The sequence below is a fragment of the Pleurodeles waltl genome, chromosome 6 (assembly GCF_031143425.1).
Source record: "Pleurodeles waltl isolate 20211129_DDA chromosome 6, aPleWal1.hap1.20221129, whole genome shotgun sequence".
Lineage (NCBI taxonomy): Eukaryota > Metazoa > Chordata > Amphibia > Caudata > Salamandridae > Pleurodeles > Pleurodeles waltl.
In genome coordinates, this window is record NC_090445.1 from 938,053,069 (window position 1) to 938,077,374 (window position 24,306).

Below are 24,306 nucleotides of genomic sequence, written 5' to 3' on the forward strand. Positions count from 1 at the left end.
ATTATTTTGATTACTGTCTAGACAACAAAATTGAGCCACACAAAGGGACAAAGCAATTTATTCTGAATGTGCCTCTGTTATCAAGCAAGACTGACAGAACTACAAACACTGCACGTTGCACAAATATCTGGAATCCCAGGCGGCCGTGGGTGGGTCTGACCATTTAATAATATTCTTACACTAAAGCAGCGTCTCGATGTGGCCTACACCAAAGGTGGAGCCTGAAGCATAACTTTTCCTAGTTTAATATCTGCGATCAGGCATGCAAAAATAGAATTTACCACTGCAGATTTCCGATTCCCATCATCTCGAAAAGAACAGTGCATCTCGTACAGAACGGTAAAGAAAAACAGTGTAGTCCAATCGATATACCAATATATCCTCAGGAAATACTAAATCGCATTAAATTATTTTTCCATCCTTTTTGTGGGTCACAACTGCAACATTATAAATAAAGATTGCGTTATGAGTTTAACAACTGAAGCAGGCAGTTTGAGGGTTTTTTCGACTCTGGTGGGCAAATCTTTCTGTCCTTCAAATAAACTCTAGTTCTCTTCTATTAAACATTATGGTTATTTTTCCTGCTCTGGTTGCAATGGGGGATGCATTGCATAACGTTCTACTCACTCAGTAAGTACGCGTTTCGTCTATTCACAATACCTTAATATTTTTTTTATGTCATACAATTGTAACCGAATTAAAATCACAGAATGCAATTATATGGAGCATTAACTACAGGCATGCGTTATTAGTGCATGTTTAATCTAGGTAGTTTGTTGGAAAAGACAAAGTAATCTGAAATGCAACTCGGATAAAACTGCAGTGTTGCTCTTCGGAAACGATCACTAGGCCGGGAGTATCGACTGGTGGCCTCGATTTGGGAGCACTGCTTGCTTCACCGTACCAGTGTCGCCAGCAACTTGGGAGTCAAGTTTAATGCAGAGTTTAGGCCTCAATTTTCGTCAGTATTGGAGGCATGATTTTCCTTGGAGCGCTCAGTAAGAAAAATTCGGGTGTGCCTACCCAAAGAGAAGCAGAAATGTATTGTACATTGCTTGAAACTGCCAAGTTAGACTACACGTAAGTATTTTATCTAGGACTCCCAATCTGACCACCTTCAGATTGTAAAAAATGGCAGTATCCAGATTGATTTTAAAGATTCCTCCTCATTAGTCAGTCTTGAAACATCTGATACAGCTTCATGGGCGGCAAATTCAGAAGTTTGCTCTTTAAGTGTCTGGTCCTGACCGTAGAGCGTATTACAAGAGTGAACAAGATATCTTAGAGATAGGCTTACTCACTACCATCCTGCCAGGGCTTTAAGGTCATCGGACCCATACCTTCTTAAAAATCCTACTGTCTGGCTAGTAAAAAGAGGAACATGATCCTTCACTTACCGATTAGCCATGGTATGGAATAACACTCTGTAAGATTTAGGCCTTGCAGTTCAGTTCAGTTCCACAAGCAGTCAAAAACATGGCTGTGGTCCTGCTTGCTGTGCCGTCTGTCTAACTATAATCTTTCTTGCACTCCTCTGTGATGTACTTGTTCTCGTGCGCTCCCGTGCCCATTCTGCTTTCTTGCCCGTGTGCTTCTCCCCTCCAACTCCACGTTGCTGTCCATCACTGATATGCTGTTCTGCCCTCTGCATTCCATGTTGCTCTTCATCTTGTCTTTTTGCTCCCACCATGCCCTCTATGTTGCTTCTCCCCACCCACACCATCTGGGCTGCTACAACCTCCATTGGCCCCCATGTTGCTTCCGCACACTCACGTGTTACTTCCTCCACTGCTTTGCCCCTGCATTGCTTCCACACCCCGCCAATGTTGCTTCCCCCACCCGCTAATTAAAAATAAAAAGCTTTCACACTTGTGTAAAATTTGCCGATCCAACAAGCAGCTGCACATGATTTGTAATACTATTTAACCATTCTGCATTGCTTCAGGGATATTTTACAGCATGGGTAAAAGGTATTGGTAGGCCACTAGGTCCCAAAGGTGACCTTTGCCAGTGCTTTTTTTAACTAACAACATTCCCTGTTAAAAAAGCTAATGCGGCTGCAGAGGTTTGCTTGTTCTTCTAAGCCTTCTCATCAGCCTTTTACTCAGGCCCGAGTTGTGATAGTCCAGCCTAGAACTTATAATGGCTTTTGACATTGTTGCATTTTTTTTTTCTGTAAGCAAATGCTCTAGTCGCCCTAGGAGCCTTGAGTAATAACTATAGTTTTTTAATGGTTCTTGTCTGTTGTTCGATGGGTAAGCCTGGATCAGATGTAACAACCACTGTTTTTACCTTTGCTAAAGTGTTTGTGAATTAATGGTCTTGATTCTGGTTCCTTAAATACTTTTGTGGTTGGACTACATAAGTGCTGTCATATCACTTGTAAGCACAAGTAACTGGCATATGTCCATGATTAATCTTAATATGTATGTTACCTTATTATTAAAAGCCGGAGCTCTCAAAAAACAAAAAAGCTAGGGAGAATATAATAGAAGAGTTCAGCTGACTAGGCTAAACAATTATTATGATTACTAGTATACGGAAGCTAAATAAGGCAGATTAACTAGGGTAAGTAGGAGGGAGTGAATGCCAAGACCTTGCTGCTGCTGCAGAGAAAGCCACCAAATGTGGTTATTCTTTCCTTGGGGAGCAAGGTGGACAGTGCAAAGATGGTGGCGTGGAAAGTGCTACTAAAACTTAGCTGCAAGAAACTCAGAAGCAGAGGGGTAAATGGATCTATGAGTACTGACTTACGCCTTAAGGAGCAGTCTCTAGCAGACAGGGAGCCTGCGGATGATGGGACTCACATGGTTGTATCGTGACAAACAAAATAGCAGACTGCTGTCATTTGGAGCAATTGAAGCCTTTTCAACAATTTAGGCAGGTCACCAAGGTAGACTGAGTTGCTGTATTTCACTTGGACTGAACCAACACATTCACTACTGGTATAAAATACCATGATAGAGTAAAAAGCAATATTTGTTTAAGGAACTTTGTTTGCATAAAGAAGTTGCTGGAGACCTTGGTCATATACGTTTCTACTGAAAGGTTTCCATTAAAGTTATCTCTGAGGTTGTGCACACTCTTAAAAGACAGGGGAAGGGGGCCTATGAATTGCAGCATAAGAGATGGTTTCCAGTTATTGAGGACGCCCTTACCGGATAAAGGTTTTTGGTTAGGGATTTATGTCGAGGTTTAATTGAAGAGGTAATGGTGTAGACACCTGTGCTACTCTGCAAGTGATTCTTTTTGACCTGTATTGAATGGAGGAAACCTAATTGAAAGACATCTTTCATTAAGATATGATTTCAGCCTTTCTAAAATTAAGCCAAAGATATTGATTTCTGTCAACCTGGAGATAATGATGGTGTGAGCACTGGTGTCGAAGGCAAGTGACCAATCAAACAGCACCAGTGCTGCAACACCATCTTTGTCCACTAGCCTCCTGAGGTCATCACCCACTGCAGGGACAATTAATTCAGTGCTCAGGCCTCTGCAAAATGTGCCTGACATGTAGCCAATGTTACCCTCCCTCCACAGATTATTGAATTTGGGCAAATGCTAGCTATTCAAGCACTTAACCTAGATAAGGGAGATATAATGCAACTTGTTTGGACCACCCTATTGAGAGATGATTTGTTCAGGTGTGGTTTTATTTCAGCGAGCTTCCACTCCTTGGGACGTGGTCCTGCATAAGGAAGAGTTAAAGAAAGTAGTTTATGTAGACGAAAGGGTCTTAAGTATTTCATCAATCATGCTGGACAAGTGTCAAAAGGGGAGCAACCGTTGCCAGTCACCACCTGGACCTCAGCTTAATTGTTGAAATTTAAAGCGTTGAATGGTCAATGGGGAATGAGTTTACTGAATAAGTCACGAAATTCCCAGGAACAGGAATAGATTCCAAATTGATTTGTGTGGATTTTGCAGAGCTTTACAACCAAATCCTCACATATACTGGCCTGGTTGAAGAGTACAGATTGACTTACTTGCTGAGTTCTTAGTTCTGCTATAACTATATACAACTCTGTCTGATAAAAACGTATAAGCATGACTTTCGGTTACCAGGGCATGCCTCCCCAGCCCAGGTCAGACTGGAATTTAGGTTGGTTAAGCAGTCGCTGGCCCGTCCTCTGGCATATATCAAATGCTGTTACAAACTGAGCCACACTTCAAAAGGGTTATTAGCAAATCTAGTCTGGTAAGAAATTATTTTAGAAAGAGGGAATAGCAATTACAAAAGGTATCTGGAAAATAGTATAAGCCTTTTGAATTTAGGTGATGTATGGGACCAGTCGCTTTCCACCCATGCTTTTAACAAAGCAGTGAATAAATCAAGTAAATTACACAGCTGGCTATTCTGGCTAAAAGGTCGCATGGCTTGTTGATTCTTAACTCGTATAAAACTTTCAAAGAATCACCACTTACGGCTGTCCCCTACTTACAGAAAATCAAGCAACGCTTTCTGAGGCTCAGGCTGGGTGAAGTTCCAACGCTAGACCTCATTCCAAAATGAAAGAAGGGGCCGCGAGCAGGCACCTATGAGTGTGGGCTATGTCATCTGGCAGAAGAGAACTTGGTGCATGTGGTCTGCATTTGCCCAGCTTAGGCTGTTGAAAGAAGATGTTTACTGAAAAAAGAACTGAATGGCTTAGGGATCAGATCCTGTAGACAAGCACTAACTGAAGCATTTAATCCACGAAACACCATATTGAATATTAGGCTGGTTCAATGTTTGAAAAAAAAATTCCTCCAAAATTACATCTGCTGAAACAAGCCAGTGATAGGAAGGGTGCCAATGGAAACAAAATCCATCTACCACGAAAGAATATATCAAAGAAAGTAAAGTTCTTAGGTAACATCGCTGGGTATACAGCCAGCCCGGTAATAAAGTCTTGAACCAGCAACCGGAATAAAGTAGGGGCAAATCAAATCTGTAGAATATATTAAACTATTTTTATTTGATAATTTTTATTGTAATATAAATGTCTTAGTGCACCAATATTGTTCTGTTACATTTTATGTGGAAGGAATATTTTTATGGTTTTCATTACCTAATAAAATAAACATTCAGTCAACTCTTTCCAGAAAAAGGGAAAATAATCTCCATTTGGCAGCACTCAAAATAGTACTGGCAATCATCAATGAGCTGTTTGTTGGCAAATAGCAGGTACTGAGTGCCATACTTGCTTGCAGCATAACATTTAAAGAAAGATCAGTGCCTTCTTCACTGTTCATCAAGCAGCATGTTACTGCAAGGGCATCTTCCTCTGGTGCGTAGCCATTGGCGCTGTGAACCATTTTATGCAAAACAATCTCAATGTGGCAGCATGCAAAACAGGACTGCCACTCGCTAATAGCCTTCAGCTATGGATTTCAAGGGAAACCTTCTCTAGCGTCAATTATTGTAAGTCACTCCTTACAGGTTTCCGTATAACTCATCCCAATTCTTTCAGGAGCTGTGCTGTTTCTGCAGCCATCCCTGGATGCCAAAAAGAATTGACATGGTAACCTTTGTACTTTTCATGCTTAAATTGCTCTGACTGAAGGTAGAACTTCTGTTCAAGACATTCTGACTGTGACTCCCACCAATCTGACACTTCTATTTTATTTACGCAAAGGTGTTAGGAGCAGAAAATTGCTCAAGTGGAAATGCATCGTTACAATTTAAATGTGCCACTTAAGTGGGCTGGAATTGGTTTTCCCTCATCAGACATGTATTTGGGATAAACAAAGCCTATTTCCATCTGCAGGAAATGAAGTAAAACAAATCCCTGGTGAGAATCTGTGTATCCCCCAAGGCTACCCAAATCAGAGGTAATAGCAGGAATAATTGGAAGAATAGAACATTTTATAGCATTTGCAACAAGAATTTTAGAGTCTATTAAGGACATGGAGGCGAGGATTATGCTTTCTCTACCTTTACTGCTCCAAACATCAGCCATTCAAATTACAGTAAAATAAAACCACATTTCCCAAAAGACTTTGAACCATGCCTCATATAATGCACCAATCATATATAGTTTCCATGTATAACACAGTACACACCATCTGGAATGCCTCTTTCTTTGCAAGAGCATCAGTCCAGACTTAACCAGAACGAAGTCCATAGCAGCAGGAACCTAACCACTGGACCATGCATCTGCATCAACAGATCTTCTTTCGACACATGAGGCCAACAGGCATCACCAGGAAACGAACATTCCACAAGAGTTCATTCTTGTTTTGGACTGGAACCGAGAATGAGATTGAAAATAACAATGAAAAGCAATAAGGGCTGGCAAAACAAAGTAGAAGCACAAACTATAACTTTAAAGTAATCAAAGCTGATACAACAGATTACCCATCACAGTGGGTGGGATAATCCTTGCCTCCGTGTTCTTTATAGAATCTAAAATTAATTTAGCAAATGCTAGAAAATGTTCTATGTCTGGACCGGAGGCTTCTGATTATGCTTGTTCAAAGCTGACTTATCACAACAAAAGAAGCATGCACAATAGACTTATAGTAAAATGTCTTAAATACAGAATAAGAGGACCAATCCGTGGCACATAATATACCTTCTAATCTGGACCATAACACAAAAGCTTTAAAGGCCATAGCTCCACAAGCAGAATGAGCTCCATACATAGAAACATCAGTACCAACTTCTGCCATGACCCAGTGGTCCCAACAAGCAAGGGTTGCTGCTGAGACCGACCTGAAAGCTTTAAAAGTGCTAGAAGCAAAGAAACCAATTAATCAATTTGACAAGTTAATGTACGTTCTTTATAAATCTTTAAACACTTGACCACACATAATTTCTCATTATGAGGAAAAGCTGGATAATCAATAGATCTTGACATAGTCTTTGTCCTTTTGGAGATGATAGAAGAAACACCTTCAGGAGAGAATAACCTACTTGCTAAGTCAAGAGCCTTCACATCTGAAACTCTCCAACAGGAGACTACCAAAGGAGCATGGTCAGTTTAGCTGAAAGTTGTTTCATGGATAAATCTGCATTATTCGTCCAAACATCAAAAAAGAACAGAACACAATTTACATCCCAAAGTTGAGCATATCTAGGTTTAGGAAGATTAGCGGCTCTAATGGCTTTGAGTAGTTTGCACACCAATGTGTGCATATCCACTTGTTTGCCATCAATATAGTCACAATCTGCTAATAAAGCTGGTCAGAAATTGTTTACTGACCTGTAGCACATTCCAAAATCAGTACATTCGAAAAGGAAATTCAGAAAATCCTTCAGGACTGAGCCCATGGGATCAACATTCCAGAGATGACACCAACCCACCCACTACCTCCAAGCTGAAGAGAATCGATTTTAGGTGGATGGAGCTCAAGCCTGTCATAGATAAAAGCGTTAGCTGCTGTTGAAATGTCCTCGATCTGCCCATGTCTCCAGATATTTTCCAGGTCATGAGAACTAACTGGCCTTGGAGCAATGATGGGTGTGGCGCTTTCACCGGATCTGCCAGGAGGGTCAGAAAAGAGAAGAGGAGGGGAGACAACTCCAGAAGGTCCAGGAACAAAGACTGAGACCTCCAAACGGGAGTCACCAGAACCAATGTCACCAATTGTCTATGGACTTGCGCCACAACTCTTGAGATCATTACGGAAGGAAGAAAGCATAATTTAGTTGCTTGGTCCAGTCCTGCAGGAAAGCATCTGTTGCCAGCACCGCTGGGGTCAGCCTCTAGCTATAAAACCTGCTCAACTGACAATTTAGTCTTGATGCAAAGAGATCCACTTGACATAGGCCAAAAAATCATAGGATCATCTGAAAAACTTGAGGATGGACCTTTCAGTCACTGTTATCCACTAGAAATCTGGAGTCCCAATCCGCCACAATGTTGGCTTTGCCCAGAAGATACTCTGCCATCTCTGTAACCTGTTGATGAAGACAGAAATGCCTTGGTGTTGTTTGCCAGGAGACGTGACCTGGTTCCTCCCAGGTGGTTGATATACTGTACCGCAGACACATTGTCCATCCGAAGGAAGGTGCAACTGTTGCTTTTCTTGGGAGCGAGGGACTTTGTTGCAAAGGACCCAGTGAGAAGCTTCAAGCAATTTATGTGCAGACCAGGTTCATCTGAGGGCCAACGACCTCCGTACTTTGCTCCCCAGCCCCAACGGCTAGCATCGGAGTCTATGATGATATCCGGAAAGGCTCCGAAAATAGCAGTGATGTTCAACGCTTCCATTTGTTGAAGGCACGATTGGAGTTCCTCTTGAGCCTCGGAGGATAATCGAACTAGACAATCGTACGTCATGCCTTTCTGAAGATAATGGATCTTCAATCTCTGCAAAGCCCTGTAGTCTAACAGACAAGGAAAGATCACCCGAATAGAAGAAGCCAGTAGACCCACAATCTGAGCTAAGGATCAAAAAGATATTGGCCCTCATTACAACCCTGGCGGTCGGTGGTAAAGCGGCAGTAAAACTGCCAACAGGCCGGCGGTAAAAAAAATGGAATTATGACCATGGCGGAAACCGCCAACATAGAGAGCCACTTTAACACTCCGACCGCCACGGCGGTACAAACAAACAGCATGGTGGTCACCGCCAACAGACAGGCGGAAGACAATGTACTGCCCACACTATTATGACAGGCCAAACTGCCACCTTTTCTGGGGCGGATTCTACGCGAACAAAAACATGGTGGAAACAGGACTTGGAAGGGAAAACACTCACCTCTACACACCCCACGAGGAACCAGGACACCATGGAGCCTGAACTCCAAATACTCCCTGAGATTGTCTTCCTGCTCCTCTACCAGGAGCACGACCAACGGCGGCGACGACCACGGTGAGTACAGCACCTACGACACAGGGGAGGGGGGAGGGAAAAGAGAGTGACACACACACGCAACACACAACACCCCACCCCCACCCTCACCTACAACAACACACACACCAATACATGCTGAAACATTACATTTAGACCCCCTAACCTCCCCTGGAAGACCGCAAGGACAAAAGGAAATGATTGTAACCATTGTAATCAATAACATCCATTAGTCAAAAATTTATATACACTATAAACAAATATGTACACCAAGAATTCAAGTCCAGGTACTGCACCTATATAGTCCGTGGACCACTGGGCCCAAAATGCATGGGCGAGGCCCACACAAGATGCCTGATCGAAACGGAGAGAACACTGCAGGGGCATCAGATCGAAATGAAACAAGCACCTCAGGGGGAAGGAAAGGGGGGGCACCTCAGCCGGATGAGTGCACAAAGCCAGCTCCACGAGGGGGCTCCATGCCCACTGCTTTATCCTGGGGAGTGCAAAGCCATAGTCTCTCAAGTCTCTCCAGTGGGTGGGTTGGCCACTGCATTATCCTGGGGAGTGCAAAGCCAAAGTCTCTCAAGTCTCTCCAGTGTGTGGTTTGCCCACTGCTTTATCCTGGGGAGTGCAAAGCCACAGTGTCTCAAGTCTCTCCAGTGGGTGGTTTGCCCACTGCTTTATCCTGGGGAGTGCAAAGCCACAGTCTCTCAAGTGGATAACAGTCTCCACTGGTTTTGGAGGGGGCTTTGGGCCCAGAGTGCTTCATCCTGCCACAGACTGAGGTAGTGGATGCCTTTCTCCACTGGTTCTGGAGGGCGCTTTCTGCCCAGAGTGCTTTATCCTGCCAAGGACTGAGGTAGTGGATGCCTTTCTCCAGTGGTTCTGGAGGGGGCCTTCTGCCCAGAGTGCTTCATCCTGCCAAGGACTGAGGTAGTGTATGCCTTTCTCCAGTGATTCTGGAGGGGGCTTTCTGCCCAGAGTGCTTCATCCTGCCAAGGACTGAGGTAGTGGATGTGATACTCCACTGGTTCTGGAGGGGGCTTTGTGCCCAGAGTGCTTCATCCTGCCAAGGACTGAGGTAGTTGATGTGATACTCCACTGACGGTGGGGCAACATGGAGGCTGCCCAAGCCCCTGGAACTGACCCCCAGCCATGTACGGATGACCACTGGGGATGGCAGCCATGACTGCGGCGGTGCCACTGGCTCAGGTTGTCGCAGGGCCGCTGGCAGCGGTGTCATTAGCGGCGGTGCCTGCGGCGGTCATTGTGGCGGCGGTTCTTGCGGCAGTCATTGTGGCGGCAGTGCTGGTGGGGGCCTCACTGACTGCCGTGCTGGTGGCTGGCTCACTGACTGCCGTGCTGGTGGCTGGCTCACTGACTGCCGTGCTGGTGGCTGGCTCACTGACTGCCGTGCTGGTGGCTGGCTCACTGACTGCCGTGCTGGTGTCTGGCTCACTGACCGCGGTGCTGGCGGCGGTGTCAGTAATGGCGGTGATGGTGGCGGGCTCACTGACCGCAGTGCTGGTGGCGGTGTCAGTAGCGGCAGTGCTGGTGGCGGCCTCACTGACTGCGGTGCTGCTGAAGGGCTCTGTATCGGGGCTGCTGACGGCGGTGTCCTTGGCGGCGGTGCATGTGGCGGTCTTGACCGCCGTGCAGGTTGGCGGCGCCGTTGACTTGCCTTTCTGCTTCAGGCCCTTCCCCACCTTGGATGCTGGCACAGCTGTCTTGCCACTCCCCACACTTGTCTTGGCTGAGCCCTTGATGGCAGGTGTTTTGGCCTTCTCCCTCTGGGATGTGGGCAACGTTTTATGTTTTGGAGGTGGGGGAATGTCCTTGGCCTCACTCCTTGGGACACTGGCAGCCCTGTTGCTTGGCGCACTCCAGAAACCGGGTATTGCTGGCACCACTGTGCCCGGTGATGTGGTGGCTGAGGTGTTGGGTTGGGACCTGGAAAGGCGGGCCCTAGGGGACGGACAGGGGGGAGGTGTAGGGAAGAGGTCAACTTTTAAGAGGAAAAGTTTTTTTTGCCACACTGGGACGGGTAGATGGAGGGGGTTTGGGAGTGGAGGAAGAGGTAGTGGTTGTAGGAGGTGTTCATTTGCTGACTTTGGGTGAAGGTGCATGGGCTGGAGGCTGTCGTGAGGTGGATGGCTGTTGGGTGGGTGTGTGACTGCATTTGTGTAGTTTGGGAGGAGGGCTCACAGACACACTGGGAGAGGACACTGGGGATGTGTGAATGGTAGTGGAGGTGGAGAGTGCACATGAGCGGTGTGTGGTGATGGGTGTGCTGGTGATGGAGGTAGTGGCTGAAGATGTAGTGCATGCAGATGTGAGTAGAGACGTGACAGGGAGGGAGTAGGGAGACGTGGAGGAGGGGGACACAGTGGAGGCAGTGGATGTTGGTATGTGTGCATGGGTATGATGCTTGTGTGAGTGCTTGTGGGATGTGTGGTGCTTTAGTTTGCCAGAGCCACCCTTGTGTGTTGAGGTGTGTGCATGCTGGTCTCATGGTGTGCTTGGGATAGGCTGAGATACTGGGGATTGGGTCTGGGTGGAGGAAGTTGGAGGTGGGAGGTTGGACACATGGACAATGGCTGCCATCAGTGCAGAGGCCAGAGCCTGAAATGCTCGCTGTTGGGCTGCCTGGCCAGAATGAATGCCTTCCAGGTATGCATTTGTCTGTTGCAACTACTTCTCTACACCCTGGATGGCATTCGGAATGGTAGACTGCCCAACAGTGAGAGATCTCAGGAGGTCAATAGCCTCCTCACTGAGGGCAGCAGGGCTGACTGGAGCAGGGCCTGAGGTGCCTGGGGCGAAGGAGATGCCCACCCTCCTGGGTGAGCGACCACGGGACACAAGCTATGGGGCTGCTGGGAGGGCGGTGCTGGTAGACGGGGTGGCGGCTGTACCTGTAGATGCGGTGGGCACAGAGGGTCCCGCCACCGCAGGGAAGCTCCCATCAGAGGAAGAGTCGGTGTCGCTGGTCTCAGCTCCTGTCCCCAACGTGGAGCTCCCCTCGCCCTCCGTCCCACTGGTGAATTCAGACTCCGTTGTCTTGCCCTCCAGGGCCATGTGGGATGCAGCTCCCTCCTGCTACAGTGGCACATCTCCTCCGCCTGATAATGCTAATGCACACAAGAACAGGGAGACTACAAATGGGGGCGGGGAGAAAGAAGAAAGACATGTTCAGTGCATACAATACCGCTACCGTCGGCGGACACTACAGACACAGCAGCCCTCTGCACTACGTCATGCACTTGGAGTTCCCTAATTAATCACAGGGACATGGGGTACATGGCCTATGCCCGATTGCTGCACACATGGAAGTCACAGGAGCCTGACTAGGTGTAGATGGCTCTTACCACTGGTGGGGATGGGGTGCCACTTAGCCTGCCTCACAAAGGGTCCTTGCCTACAAAGCTTGCCCTAGCCTAGGGGAACCCACTGCCTACCTCCCCCACCCAGACACCTCCAATGCGCGCAGAGTCAGCTGAATGTGAGTGTACTCACCCCCTTGTGGCTGCTGTGATGCCCTCAAGCGCCCTTCCAGCTCCGGATACGCCACCGCCAGGATCCGGTACATCAGGGGGTCATGGTGTGACAGGCACCCCTCCCACGTTGGGAGGCCATCCCCAGCTGGGCCTCCGCCGTCTTCTTGCTCCAGCGGCGAATGTCCTCCCATCTTTTACGGCAGTGGGTGCTCCGTCTGTGGACCCCCAGGGTCCGGACGTCTTTGGCGATGGCACGCCAAATATCCTTCTTCTGGTGGGCGATGACCTAGAGGAATAGTACAGGGGAAAATGTAACACTTCTACCGCCCGGAGCGTCACAGTCATTGTTCCACGTTTCCACCCTTGCCCTGACGCACATACACTCACCGTCCGATCATGCAGGCCTCATCTTCCCCCCCCCGTATCTTCCATCCACACCACTCCAAACAGGCATTGCCCATACAGCATGCTCACAGTGTACTCACCTGTTTGTCTGGAGGACCGTAGAGTAGCATGTACTGGGGCAGGACCCCATCCACTAGTTTATCCAACTCCTCCAATGTGAAGGCAGGGGCCCTTTCCACAGACACATGAGCCATCGTCGCTTCCAGACTGGGGTCACAGCAGCACTTGCAGTGTAGGTCCCCTCCTGTTGAAGATCAGCTATCAAGTGAGTGAACAGAGAGAAAATGGCGGTCACGTCCACGGTTGTGCGTACCGTCACCGCCGGCGTACATTGTCATTGGCTCCTGGGACCCATAGGGCCCAATGTTAACCAATGCAGGATTGCTCCGCGGTCTTCGACCGCCTACCGCGACGGTGTAGAATGCCGGCGCAGTTACCTCATATCCCCTTGTCCCACATTACAGGTCAGGAAGCCGCCATTTCAGGTGGCCACATGGCATTATTTTTAAATGCGTCACACATATATAGGCCTTGCATATACACAGAGGCAGGCACATAGCGTATTGACAAATGTGTGCAATACAATTGTTTTTTACTTACCTCAGTGTTGGCTGACTCTATGCTCGCTTTTCTCATCCATAAGGCACGTCCGCTGGGCAGGTGAAGAGATGGTGGCATCCTTCAGTGTACAGACCGCTGTTGGACCTGTCGACAATGGAAGAGCGACATGTAATAGTCACCTAGAGACTAGATCGTGCCACAATCCAGGAACTGTGTGCCCAGTTGGAGCCAGACCTGATGTCAGCTATCCGCCATCCCACAGGAATCCCCCCTCTAGTGCAGGTCCTGTCAGTACTCCATTTCCTGGCAAGTGGGTCTTTTCAAACAACAATGGCCATTGCAATAGCCTATGTTCACCAACGTGTTGTCCAGAGTGTTGTCTGTCCTGCGGAAACACATGCACAGCTACATCGTGTTCCCTCAGGTGGAGGATTTGCCTACAGTGAAAGGTGACTTCTATGCCCTGGGACATATCCCCAGCATCATAGGTGCCATTGATGGTACACATGTGGCCTTGGTACCCCCCGCAGGAGTGAACAGGTGTACAGAAACCGGAAGAGCTACCATTCTATGAATGTGCAGATGGTGTGCTTGGCTGACCAGTACATCTCCCATGTGAACGCCAAGTTTCCTGGCTCAGTGCATGACGCTTACATTCTGCGGAATAGCAGCATCCCTTATGTGATGGGGCAACTCAAGAGGCACCCTGTGTGGCTATTAGGTGAGGACATGGACCCTATACCGTGTGAATAGTTGTCTGGGTCTGGGGTTGTCCCTAAGGGTTAGTGTGTGTCTAACAGTTGTCCCTCGACATTTGCAGGTGACTCTGGGTACCCCAACCTGTCATGGCTACTGACCCCAGTGAAAAATCCCAGGACAAGGGCAGAGGAACGCTACAATGAGGCACATGGGCGAATTAGGAGGGTTATTGAAAGAACCTTCGGCCTCCTGAAGGCCAGGTTCAGGTGCCTCCATATCACAGGTGGTTCCCTATACTACTCACCAAAGGAGGTGTGCCAGATCATTGTGGCCTGCTGTATGCTGCACAACTTGGCTTTGCGACGACAGGTGCCTTTTCTGCAGGAGGATGGTCCAGAAGGAGGTCTTGTGGCAGCTGTGGAGCCTGTGGACAGTGAAGAAGAGGAGGCAGAAGAAGAGGACATAGATAACAGAAACACCGTGATCCAGCAATACTTCCAGTGAGACACAGGTAAGAAGTCATCACTGCCTCCTACATCTGATAAAATTGTTAGACCTATCATCTGTCTGTCACTTTCACCCAGTGTATGGACCCTGATTTGTCACTTTGCCTTTCAATTTCACAGATGTGGGTCCCACTGTGTGACCTCTGCTATATTACCTCATGGACTAGAGCTGTGTGACACAGGTATGTAGACATTAGAATGGACATTGGGTTTTTCCTCAGTTATTGCAAATACACAATTGTGAAAACACAGACTGACTCCAGATTGTTTTGTGATTCAAGGGTGTTTATTTAAGTGCAAAATAGTGGAGCGGGTTGTAAAATGGGCAGGGGTGATGGTGGAGGAATGTCCATGGCAGAGTCCAGTCTATTTGTCTCACAGGTGCATTGTCCAAAGGGGCATAGGAAGTGGAGCTAGGGCAGTTTAAGGATGGACAGGGTGACAAAGTGGGACAGAAGGATGACATTCAGGGTGGTCTCATTTCTTGGCGGGGGTCTTGGCATTGTTCTCTGTCTTTGTCCTGGATCTCAGGGACCGCTTGCGGGGTGGTTCTTCATCTGCAGGGGGTGGGGTGCTGGTGTCGTGGTCCTGTGGCGGTGCCTCCTGTCCACTAGCGCCGGCGGAGGTTGTGGGTAGTTCATCGTCCAGGCTAGTGTCAGGGGCCCTTGTTGTGCCACAGTGTCCCTCCTGGTGTTCACAAGGTCCTTCAGCACCCCTACAATGGGGCCCAGGGTGGTATTGATGGACTTGAGTTCCTCCCTGAACCCTAAATACTGTTCCTCCTGCAGCCGCTAGGTCTCCTGAAACTTGGACAGTACCGTTGCCATCGTCTCCTGGTAATGATGGTACGCTCCCATGATGTTGGAGAGGGCCTCGTGGAGAGTGGGTTCCCTGGACCTGTCCTCCCCCTGTCGCACAGCAGACCTCCCAGTTCCCCGGTTTTCATGGGTCTCTGTCCCCTGAACCGTGTGCCCACTGCCACTGCCCCCAGTTCCCTGCTGTTCTTGGGGCGGTGGGTTTGCCTGGGGTCCCTTTAGTGGTGGACACACTGCTGCTTGACGTGTCCTGGGGACAGAGGTATGGGCCCGCTGGGTGGGTGCTGTGCTGGTGTTTCCTGAGGGGGGGAGGCTCTGTGGTGGCCTGTGACTGTGTCAGGGGAACCGACTGTCCTGAGGTCCCAGATGGGCCGGGCGAGTCATCTAGATCCAGTTGGACAGAGCTGCTGTCATCACTGTGGGCCTCTTCTGTGGGGGGAGTGGACATGTCTGGAACCTCCTGTCCGGTGACGTTGGGTAGGGGTCCTGCAGGGGTGTAAAGGCATGATTATTTCATCTGTGTGTGCCATGGTGTGCAATGGGTGGGTGACCCTGTACCCCAGTGCTTACATTCTTGTGTAGGACCTTGTGTGATAATTGTTTTGGGGTCTGTGTGGGTATCTGTAGTGGATATGCATTGGTGATGGGTGTCCATGCTCTGTTGTTGCATGCAGGGCTTGGTGTTGGGATGTATGGTTTGTGATAGTGGTACATATGTGAGGAGTTGGAGTGATGGGGGTGAGGGTGAGGGTGGGGGTATGTGATGGCATGCAGGTAGGGTGGGGGATGTAATAGTTAAGATTTGACTTACCAGAGTCCATTCCTCCAGCTACTCCTGCGAGGCCCTCAGGATGCAGTATAGCCAAGACCTGCTCCTCCCTTGTTGTTAGTTGTGGGGGAGGAGGTGGGGGTCCGCCGCCAGTCCTCTGAACTGCAATCTGGTGTCTTGTGACCACGGAACGCACCTTCCCCCGTAGGTCGTTCCACCTCTTCCTGATGTCATCCCGTGTTATTGGGTGCTGTCCCACTGTGTTGACCCTGTCCACGATTCTGCGCCATAGCTCCATCTTCCTAGCTATGGTGGTGTGCTGCACCTGTGATCCGAATAGCTGTGGCTCTACCCGGATAATTTCCTCCACCATGACCCTGAGCTCCTCCTCAGAAAACCTGGGGTGTCTTTGCCGTGCCATGGGCTGGTGTGGGTGATGTGTGAGATGGTGTGTGTTGTGATGTGTGGGGTGATGTTTAGGGGTGTGTGTTGTTTTGTGCGTGGATGTGTATGAGTGATGGTGTTGTGTGCCTCTGTATGCTGGTGTGGTCTTTGCTTTTCTGTCTCTCTGCTTCTTCCAAATTTTTCATTGTAAGGGTTTGTGGGTAATGTGGGTGTGTGTTTTATATTGTATTGGGTGTGTGGGAGTGGTGTGTGTATGTGCATTAGGTGTGTGTATTTCGAATTGTCCAATGTGGTTGTGTTTTGTAAATGTGTGTGTATTTTGAGTGCGGCGCTGTGTACCGCCAATGGAATACCGCGGTTGAAAGACCGCCGCGTGGATTCGTGGATCGTAATAGTGTGGGCGTATTCCTGTTGGCGTGACGGTGGAGGTTTTGTTATCACCAGTTTATCACTGACCTTTGGTTTGGCGGACTTGTGTGGGTGTCTAGATTTTGGCGGATTCCGAGCTGTGGGTCGTAATAGCTGTGGCGGAATTCCGCAGCGGTGTGTTGGCGGTCTTCTGCACAGCGGTAAGCGGGATTTACCGCCAATGTTGTAATGAGGGCCATTGCCTCTTTTCACACCATCTTCAATTCTCGTGTGATGGACATAATTTTCAAAGTTGGGAGAAGCTACTGTGTTCTGACTGAATCGACTTGAAACCCCAAGAATTCCATTTGTTGGGATGGAATCATCATAGACTTCTTGGTATTGATCACAAAGTCTAGTTGCTGTAGTAAGGTTTTTCCCCAAGATAAATGCATGAGAAACAGATCCTTCTCTTGCGCCATCAGAATCATGATGTCTAGATAGACGATCATCTAAACACCCGTTTTCCTGAGACGTTCAACCACTGGTTTGAGAAGCTTTGTGAACATCCAAGGAGCTGAAGAAAGTCTGAGGTGAAAACACAGATATTCAAACCAATTGTTCTGATGTTGGAATGGTAGAAATCTCTGACTGGAGTGGGGTTGTAATGGAGGCTGTAAGGTAGGCATCTTGGAGGTCCAGGACACACCATCCGGTCATTATCTTGAAGAAGGTTTCAAAGAAGGTGAATACCTTCCATCTTGAAATGGCAGTACAACACCCACTGATGAATTGCCTGAGATTGAGAATAATTTTTGGCAACCACCCTTTTTCTGTACAACAAAAACATTGGTGTAAAAACGTTTTGAATGAGGATGCGCAGGGGCAATAGCCTATTTCATGAGAAATTCCTGAATTTCTGCATCTATAAAATTCATGCCCTGTAGAGAAAAATGGAGTGGGGAGGGTTGAATAGGTTGGACAAGGATTTGGGTAAGTACTATTTGACAACCTAAGACAGTGTCCAGAACTCACCCAGCTGTACGAAATGTTGGCTCAATTTTGAACAAAATGATGCAGTCTGCCCCCTAAAGGTATGGCAATAAGAATAGGAGTTACCTGTAGACTGGGTGTTAAATGCTTGGCTGCCTCTGTTGATGCCTTTATTGTAACACCCCCTGAAATGAAATCCCTTGATTGAGAGGGGAAGAAGCCTGATTGTGAGGTGTTTTCTTTGCAGCAAAGGTCATAGCCTCGTTAAGAACGTTGAGAGTTGAAGAGTCCGACCAGTTGTCCTTCACCGCAGCCAGCTCGCACAAAAAAGGGATTAAATACCTTCTTCAAAGAAGTCTGTGCTTTATCCAGTGAAGGGTTCAGAAACTTGCCAATCTCCTTGACAAATTAATCACAGAATAACTTTCCGTCAGCCAGCAGTCCAACCTCCGAGGTGGCTAACTCAACAAGCTTGGAGTCAATTCTCACGAGTACTGACTTGGGGCATTTAGAAACCAAGGCACAGTTGGCGATGCCAAGTAGACAAACTGCCCATTGGGCCCAGCCCCCCCAACATTTCAGGATAATAGAGGTGCCTGTATCTTGAGCATGTGAGGCCAATTCAAGGATTTTCGCTAGGGGCTCGGATACATCTAACAGTTTCTCCTGACAAGGGCCCTGTTAATGCCCTTTTGGGGATCTTTAGCATATTTTTTCAGAAAGGTCAGCATACTTGGGTCTATGTCCAGAGTTTGCTCCATTTTTTCAAGGAGGTCTGGGGCATTCTGCTCTCAATCTGGGGCGAACCTCTTTCTCAAAGCTCTTGTGGTAATGAATCTGCATATACTCTGACACTGCAGGGTCAGGGACCCAATCAGAGGACCTGAGGTGCACAATATCATCTGGGTCAAAAGTAAAAAGAGTTTGAGGGACAGGGGGATGAGCTTGGTCAGGAGGAATAGTGCTTCTTCTTCTTAGGGGGGTTCTGCAATTATCTGACATAGGAGAAGCAGAAGAATCAGTGTCAGAATCAGAGGAAGACACCTGCATGTGAGAATGGGGGCGTTTCTTGGTGTTACAAGTGTGCTCCCCAAGAATACCCTCAGACAATTCTGAAGCAGAATCAGAGTGAAGCCATTGGGTAGGCTTGGGATCAGGCGAGGTTTGGGAAGAGCCCAAAGACGGAGAAGGGGTGGGAGAAGGGGCAGAATGGCCGGAAAGTTCTTCAAGGTGCTTAGAAATAGGATGCAGAGCCTAGGAAAGTGCCTTCTCTAGTGAGTGTTGGACCGAAGTATTGATCACTTCCACCAGGGCATCATCATATTAATAGTCTTTGTGTGCTGCAGGCCCATAGGCCTCATAGCCTTGTTCCAGAGGTTCGTAGTCGGACAGCTTGGGGTGAGTAGCCAAGCCTTACAGTCAAATCCCCAGAGGGAAGCAAGGGTCAACAGAAGCAAGACAAAGTGATCAAAAGTCAATTATTGCAGCCTAGTAAGACTCTGCCTAGCTGGGCGTCAGTTGGAGCTCCCAGGATGGTAAGTAGGCACAATAGCTCCAAAAAATGTCTGGAACACTGTCCACCAGAAAGGGTGAAGAAAGATCAAAGATCCAAGTTCAATGCCGGGAGAAAAATATATATAAATATATATATACATATATATATATAACTGCTGTCCAACCCTGTTAATTGCATCCTGAGGAAGTCAACACCATCCAAATACAACTGTCTCCAAAAGTTTCAAGCGCAATGTGTGTTGTGTTGGCAAATTACAAGAAGATACATGCGGATAGCCCAATTAGGATATCTGCGTGGCCTTAATTTCAGCAAGGGTGGCCACCCACGTGGCAGCGCCGTAGCACATCAAGACCCCAGACACAAAAAGATGAAAAAAGGGAAACATAAGTGCAATCAGCGCTTCAACCAAACTATGGTTTAAGCAGGCACCAGGGGGGTGGGTGCAGTGGATAATTAAAGTGGATTGTTGCCAAAGCAAGGTATAAGCAGCAGTTGCAATGGGGTGACAGCACACAGCGTGCACAAACACAGGTGAACTTAAGCAATATCCATGAGTGATATAAATAGAATAGGCATGATAACATAAACAGGAATAAATAACCATCTATAAATGAATACATAAAAGCACAATAAGCAGTACATGGTTTGAAACAGAGAGACACTTAACTGCAGAGCAGCAAAGAAAGAGGCATTCAAGATGGTGTCTCTCAGTCTTTTTCATAGAAACTATATATGATTGGTGCATTATATGAAGTGCGGTTCAAAGTCTTTTGGGAAATGTGGTTTTATTATACTGTAATTTGATTGGCTGCTGTTTGGAGTAGTAAATATAGAGAAAACATAATCATAAGACTCCGGTACTGACAAAGAATCAGTCTGTCCTCTGTGTAGGCAGGACTTATCCTCTATCTTGCAGACTCTATTTGTATCTTATGGTAAGTGTTTGCAAATAGGTATGGGTATATCTAACCTTGGTATGAAGGTAATGTTGTGATTCCGTTTCAAAATTCATATACACCAATGTTTGCAAAGACCCATCCTAGTGATAGCTGCACATTTGCAAACATTACATATAATAAAAACATATATGTATGTGAATGGACGCCTCAGGGCTCAAGCCTGTGAACTACAATTTACACATGGAAGTGATTACGCAACAATCCTGGGTGTATTTGGGCACTCCAGGGCTTCTTTGAGGAGTGTATGGGACTACATATAGTGAACTGACCAATCCGTCTCGAGGTAAACCCAAAAGTGGTGATCCTGAGAAGTACCAGATCTTTGGTTTAAGGGACATCAACAAGGCTGCCTACATGATGTTTAGGGAAGCTGCTAGGGGCATAACAAAATTGGGGGGAATGAGACAGCTCCTGATCTAGTTCTGGATTTTCATCTCTACAACAAACCTAACAATTTAAAGGTTGTGGGACATTGGAGAGAAAACACATTAAGATAACTACACAGAGATTAGTTTGTTACTCTAGAGTGGTAATCTGTGTTGAGAGGACATCTAGAGATTAAATGTAATTTAATATTTCAGTGGTTTTGAGATTTACATTTATACATGAAAGTGGATGATGATGTGTAATGAAAATTTCAAATGTCTAGCAAAATAAGAATTCTGCATTGAGCAGTGCCCCAAGAATGAATGTGTTTTCCAATAGTCATTACAACAGTAATTGTATTTCCTAGGTTCCAATAAGTGCACCATATGCAACTGATCATGACCGAAGTCACACCAAGGATTCTTTGGAGAATAAAAAGGTGCATGGTTCTAAGCAGCAAGAGAGAATCCGGAGGGTATCCTTAAAATCCTTGAAAGAATTTGAACAAGAAAGGTTTGTAACACTACATTACTGTACCACAATCACAGAAAAATGTACACAACTGTCTGCTTGAATGGACATTGTAAGAAATAGGATTATTGTTTGGGGTGGGTGACTAATTACAGCTCTTATCTGCAGGTATCCTTAAAGTCACTAAATATACCCTGAGCTATGTGTTAGCTATGTGGTAGCTATTGCTTCACTTAGAGTAATGTGTAAAGTATTTATGGAATACCAAAACAATAATAACGTTGAAATGCAAATAATAAAATCCCTGAAAGAATTAGAAAAATAGTAGGAGTAAAGTTTAGCAAACAAAATTACACCAATGTGACAACATTCCAGTAAGGGAACTGGAAGTATGATTATTTAAAACTTTAAGTAGAAATAGTGCCAAGAAGCGCAAAGTAATGATGATAATCTTTAGTCGCGATAGACCGAAACCTAGACGTAATTTGACACTCACCGTGAAAGAGAGCTTGTCGGAGACATCAAGCACCGTTCATCCTGGTCAAATGTTTTACCTTCTGACTTACGGGCCTATTTATGAAAAAGTCACACAGTGCGGCGCAGCAAGTCACCTTGCTGTGCTGCGCTGTGTGATGGGGAATGGGAAGGAATGCACCATATTTAAGGCAATGCTGCCTTTTCCTTTTTCCTCTGTGCTGACACCTTTTAGGATTCCAGGATTGTTTTTGTGCAGGAAGGGAAACCTTCCTTTACAAAACAATCCTGAGAGGCATATTCCCCTATCTATGTGTGCTGTAGGATGTAGTACACATAGAAAGAGGAAGTACCAAGGGAAAAAAATAGATATTTGTCCTTGTTATGCCTCTCCTGGGAAGGCACATCTTTTTGATGTATTCCTAGGTTTACCAGTTCTGGTAAATGTAGGAATACGTAAACAACCATGGGAGTTGTGTGGATAAGCCTTCCTAAGGCAGAGTGAAGCCTACACAATGAAATGTACTGCACTGCCTTGCTCCAGATTTAAGGAGCCACACAGGGCCTCACAAAGTCGCCTTGCATGGCTTCATAAATCTGACTTGAGGTTTGTGTTGTTCTTAGACCCTTGGCATCTTCTTCTTTGTAGTTAAGCCTTACTACCCTTGGCATCTCCTTCTTTGTCTTGGGTACAAGAGAGAACTGGTCCAGTCCTTCTAATGCTCTTCTTAGGTCACAGGCAGCAGATTAGTCATCTTATGTCTTTTTCAGATCTAGGAGTGTTCTGAAGTGGGTGCCTAGAGATGCCAAATGTAAGTGTGGCACAAGCTACTGTCTGGGAATGGCTCCTCGGCATGCCCTAACTAGTTCTTATTACCAACCCTACCCACTTTGGGCATTTTCATGATGGCAGAACTTTGGACACACTAAACCTGGGCTTTGAGGGGTGAAGGGTCGGTGTGGGGAGTGCACTGTCTAACAGTAAAACCCAGTTTGGGGCAGTTACTGTACCCCAAAAAGTCCAGAGGCAGACGTCTGATAAAACAATGCATGTTTTCCAGCGAGTAGACAATGGATACTCAAGAATTGTTTGCATCCTTGTCCCGCTCCTTGAAGTGCATCAAGTGTTAGCAGACCTGTTAGTAAGGAATTACCACTCCAGCAGGATTTGACACTGTTATGTCAAAAAGCCTGCTGTATTAGGAGTATGGCTTGCTGGGGGGGGGGGGGAGTGGAAGGTGGGAGGGCAAAGGTAGGACCTTGCTGAGGTGTCAGCTAACAATTTCCTTTGAAGGGTAAACCTCTATGAAGTGCGCCTCAAGTGGTATATATATGTAAAACTCCAGAAACTGTCAAGCAGACTGTGACCGGGTCGGCCCGATCGTAACCGAGGCACCAGCAGGACAAGAGTTGTTTCCGCGTTCCCATGTTGCCATGGGAACGCTTTCACGGCGAGGCCGGCATTCGGAGGTTGCCTCGACAACCTCCAATGACGAGGGCACAGCGGATTGGCCAGCGGGAGGCCAAAGGCCAGGGATTCCCCAGGAGAGGGGAGAAGCGGCGAGCGAGGACGAAGACGGCGGCGACGGCAACGACGGAAGGAGAGAGCAACGAGAGGAGAAAGGCGGCGGCGGTCGGAAAGGACAGCCACACAATCCGGAAGGCAACCCCGTGGACGGAGGACAGTCCCACTGGCCGGGAACTTGCGGAGACGACGCCAGGAAGAACAGAGTGGTACCGGAGCCCAAGGGGACCAGACCAGACGACAGCGGGACCGGAGACCAACGAGAGGACCTCCACAGAGCCAGCCACGGCCCCGGAGGGTCGTGGCTCTGGAAGGTACGGTCCTTGTGGACAAACAGAGGGGCACCTTAAAGGGAGACAAGCTGGGGAAGGGAGGGAAGCAGGGTGAGGGGAGGACAGGGAGGGAGTCAGAGGGCACCAAAAGGGGGCACGTAACAAGCACCAAAAGTAAGCACATTTAGGATATAAGGCAATAGACACATAGCCCACCGTCCTCACTGACACCCCCCCTCCTTAACCCATTCCCCAGTATTGCAGCTAAGTAAAGGACGTATGTAAAGGCCTTCATTCCACTCACCATCGGTATTTATCCTTTTCCCCTGTATGCTACCCGGGATCACATGAGGAAGATCCAAATCGCCACCTAAAAGGAAAAGAGGAAGAGAAGCACGTTAGGAAGACGAAGCTCACCACCCAAAGAAGAAATAGACTCTAAACAACTTTACAGAATCCTATACATCATTTACTTGAAATAACAAATAAATACTTACCTTAATAACCCAAGCTGCCTCTACTGAGTGTCTGTACTGTGTGGACTGCTACAGTGGTGTCAGAAGTGGGATCGTTAACCCCTCTTCTTGGCAGTCCAAACAGTATACACAATGAGTGAGAGTCCGTCTTTAGAGACCATGGTCAAGCAGCTAGCGGAAGGGCAAAGACACTTACAGCTGGTATGGGAGGCCCAACAGCGAGAAGCTAAAGAAGACCGGGAGGCCCTACAGTCTGCTCTGAAGAGTCAGGCGACCATACTGGCTAATAACCAGCTAGTCCATGAAAGCGCGATTAAAAAACTAACTGAGACTATTGCCGCTAGTAAGGTACATCCGAACGTACCTAGTTAGGTACTACAGAAATATCAGGAGGGAGAGGATCCAGAGTCTTTTTTTACCAATTTTGAAAGAGTGGCTTCCTCCGCCCTGTGGCCGGAAGATAAG

General features: G+C 47.2%; 1 protein-coding gene across 8 annotated transcripts in view; it reads left to right on the forward strand.

Annotated features, from left to right (window-relative positions):
- Positions 1 to 24,306, forward strand: part of LRRC27 (leucine rich repeat containing 27) — a 463,960-nt gene that overhangs the window by 401,710 nt on the left and 37,944 nt on the right. For all 8 annotated transcript variants that reach the window (XM_069239754.1, XM_069239755.1, XM_069239752.1 and 5 more), the window contains one exon: positions 20,991 to 21,136. In XM_069239754.1, coding sequence (XP_069095855.1) covers positions 20,991 to 21,136 — 146 coding nt within the window. The remainder of the gene's footprint in view (positions 1 to 20,990; positions 21,137 to 24,306) is intronic.